The sequence below is a fragment of the Octopus bimaculoides genome, chromosome 11 (genome assembly GCF_001194135.2).
Source record: "Octopus bimaculoides isolate UCB-OBI-ISO-001 chromosome 11, ASM119413v2, whole genome shotgun sequence".
Classification (NCBI taxonomy): Eukaryota; Metazoa; Mollusca; class Cephalopoda; order Octopoda; family Octopodidae; genus Octopus; species Octopus bimaculoides.
In genome coordinates, this window is record NC_068991.1 from 2,305,724 (window position 1) to 2,308,016 (window position 2,293).

Below are 2,293 nucleotides of genomic sequence, written 5' to 3' on the forward strand. Positions count from 1 at the left end.
ATATATATATATATATATATATATATATATATAGAAAGAGAGAGAGAGAGAGAGAGGGAGAGAGAGAGGGAGAGAAGGAGGGAAAGCGAGTGGAAGAGTGACAGGCAGGTAGTTATATCGAGAATCGGATGGAGGTAACCATTAATAACTCTATAGAAAGAGAGATAAATATACGGACAGACAGAATGAGAAAATAAGACGATATTTATTTTGTCTGAGGTTTTCAGCAATGATTATACAAAATATCTGCATTGTTTTTACAAGGAAACATCACAATGGAATGTTGGCATGCAACCGAAGCTCTTCAAAGTAAGTGTAGAGTCTTTTTGTCACATAAGAAATTAACTTGACTGAATGTACGGAACTAAATTGATATGTCGGCTGTCTGTGAGGTTGACACATCGAATGCCGTGTTTAACAATCAGCTGTGTAGCCCTGGGCTACATTGATACACAATCAATGGTCAGTGAATGATGTTTCTGCATAAGAACTTACCTGATCCGCTTGTGTGATCACTGAATGGTCCTGTTTTTTCAGTTGGTGTAGATCCTAAATGGCGGACCCACTTCAGTTCTTTGTTAGATTGGGAGTTTCGCCAGCAGCAGAAGTCTTCCTCGAATGAACAGAGGGCACATCTCGGGAGATCGTCTGTAACGTGAGATTAATAATAGTTTTAATTTTGACACACAAGGCCAGCAATACATAGGAGAGATAAATCGATTACATCGACCCCTGTGCATAACAGGTACTTATTTAATCGACTCGAAAAGGATGAAAGGTAAAGTCAACCTCGGCGGAATTTGAACTCAGAACGTAAAGGGGGACAAAATGCATTTCACCCGGTGTGCTAACGGTTCTGCCAGATCGCCGTCTTACGGCGATACTTATTATCTCAACTAAGGATAGCATTAAATCTAGAGGAATTCTTTCTAAGGAATCTCTCTGCAGGTAACCTTTCTGTCTATAATAGATTTTAATCCAACATTGCAAGCCATGAAATAATTCTTCAATTATTCTCGTGTGATTGCAGTAAAAAGCAAGATTGCCTATTTAGAACTTGAGACGAAAAAAAAAAAAAAGAGAGGAGACCGCAGAGTGATCGCTCAAACTGCTTGCAATAGCAGCTAATTCTTCTTCAAATCAACCCCTTTTATGTTAAGCATAGTCAGATAAACGGGGAGTCCTAGCTTGTCTGAAAATAAAACGGAAGGTCCATGGCTTAAATGCTTTGTGGACCGAAGGTGAGCTCATCTAGTGCGGACTTGGAGCTCATTTAGTGCGGACTTGGAGCCGAACAACAACAACAGCTCACTTTGCTGTTACAATGTACTTCCTCGCATTGTTGTAACTTTCTAATGTTGCCACCACCCCACCACGCTGGCTAAGAGGGCAAGACAATATTCGGAATGCTAGTCCGTCACAGGGTTATCCGTTTACAGCTGAGTGGACTGGGGCAATGGGAAATAAAATGTTTCGTTTTAGAACATATTGCACCGCCGGCCTGGGTATCGAAATCACGATCTTGCGATTATGAATGCAATACTCTAACCACTAGACACACGCCTTCACACACACACACACACACACACACACACACACACACAAAGATTTATATTTGCGTGTTTGTGCGTGTGTGTATGTATATAAGTATTCAAGGAACAAATTACATATTAATAAAACGAGGTGAGTACAACAGTTTTATACGAAGTCTGCTTAAAAAAATATCGGGATTAGCATTATAGGAAGAAAGCTATAACATATTTGAAATCGCCAGTTAATCCCCGTCGAAGTAATCTCCTTCGAAAGCCGCACATTTTATGCAGCGTCGTTTCCACTGATGGAAACATTCATGAAACTCCTTTCTGTGTATAGCAAGTCGAATTCTCTAAGATTTCCTGAGCGTCTTGAAATCTTCTTGGGGTCTTCCACTTCAAAAACTGAACCTTGATTTCGGGGTCATAGTTATAGACTCATAATTCGTCACCTGTTATTACCGTTTTCAAAGAAAATGCTCGTCTTCCTCGATACAACCAAAGAGGTCCTGCGCAGCTGAAATCCGATCTTCTGTTCAATTTTCCCTGCCATGGTCACTCTGGGGGTGTGATGAGACGACCATACTCTACACACTTTACCTCCAAGCACTGCTACAAGCAACATAACGTTATAACTCATTGTGCGTGCGCGACAAAGTTCAAGGTCAATCTGTGCCGAGCAGCTTCACTCTGCATACTTTAGCTCTGTTACCATAGCAACAGTCCTGATATATATATATATATATATATATATATATATA

The 2,293-nt window shown here is 40.3% G+C and overlaps 1 protein-coding gene across 1 annotated transcript in view; it reads right to left on the reverse strand.

Moving 5' to 3' along the window:
- Nucleotides 1-2,293, reverse strand: part of LOC106883653 (uncharacterized) — a 132,002-nt gene that overhangs the window by 46,435 nt on the left and 83,274 nt on the right. Inside the window, exon 5 of the mRNA XM_052971436.1 lies at nucleotides 496-648. Coding sequence (XP_052827396.1) covers nucleotides 496-648 — 153 coding nt within the window. The remainder of the gene's footprint in view (nucleotides 1-495; nucleotides 649-2,293) is intronic.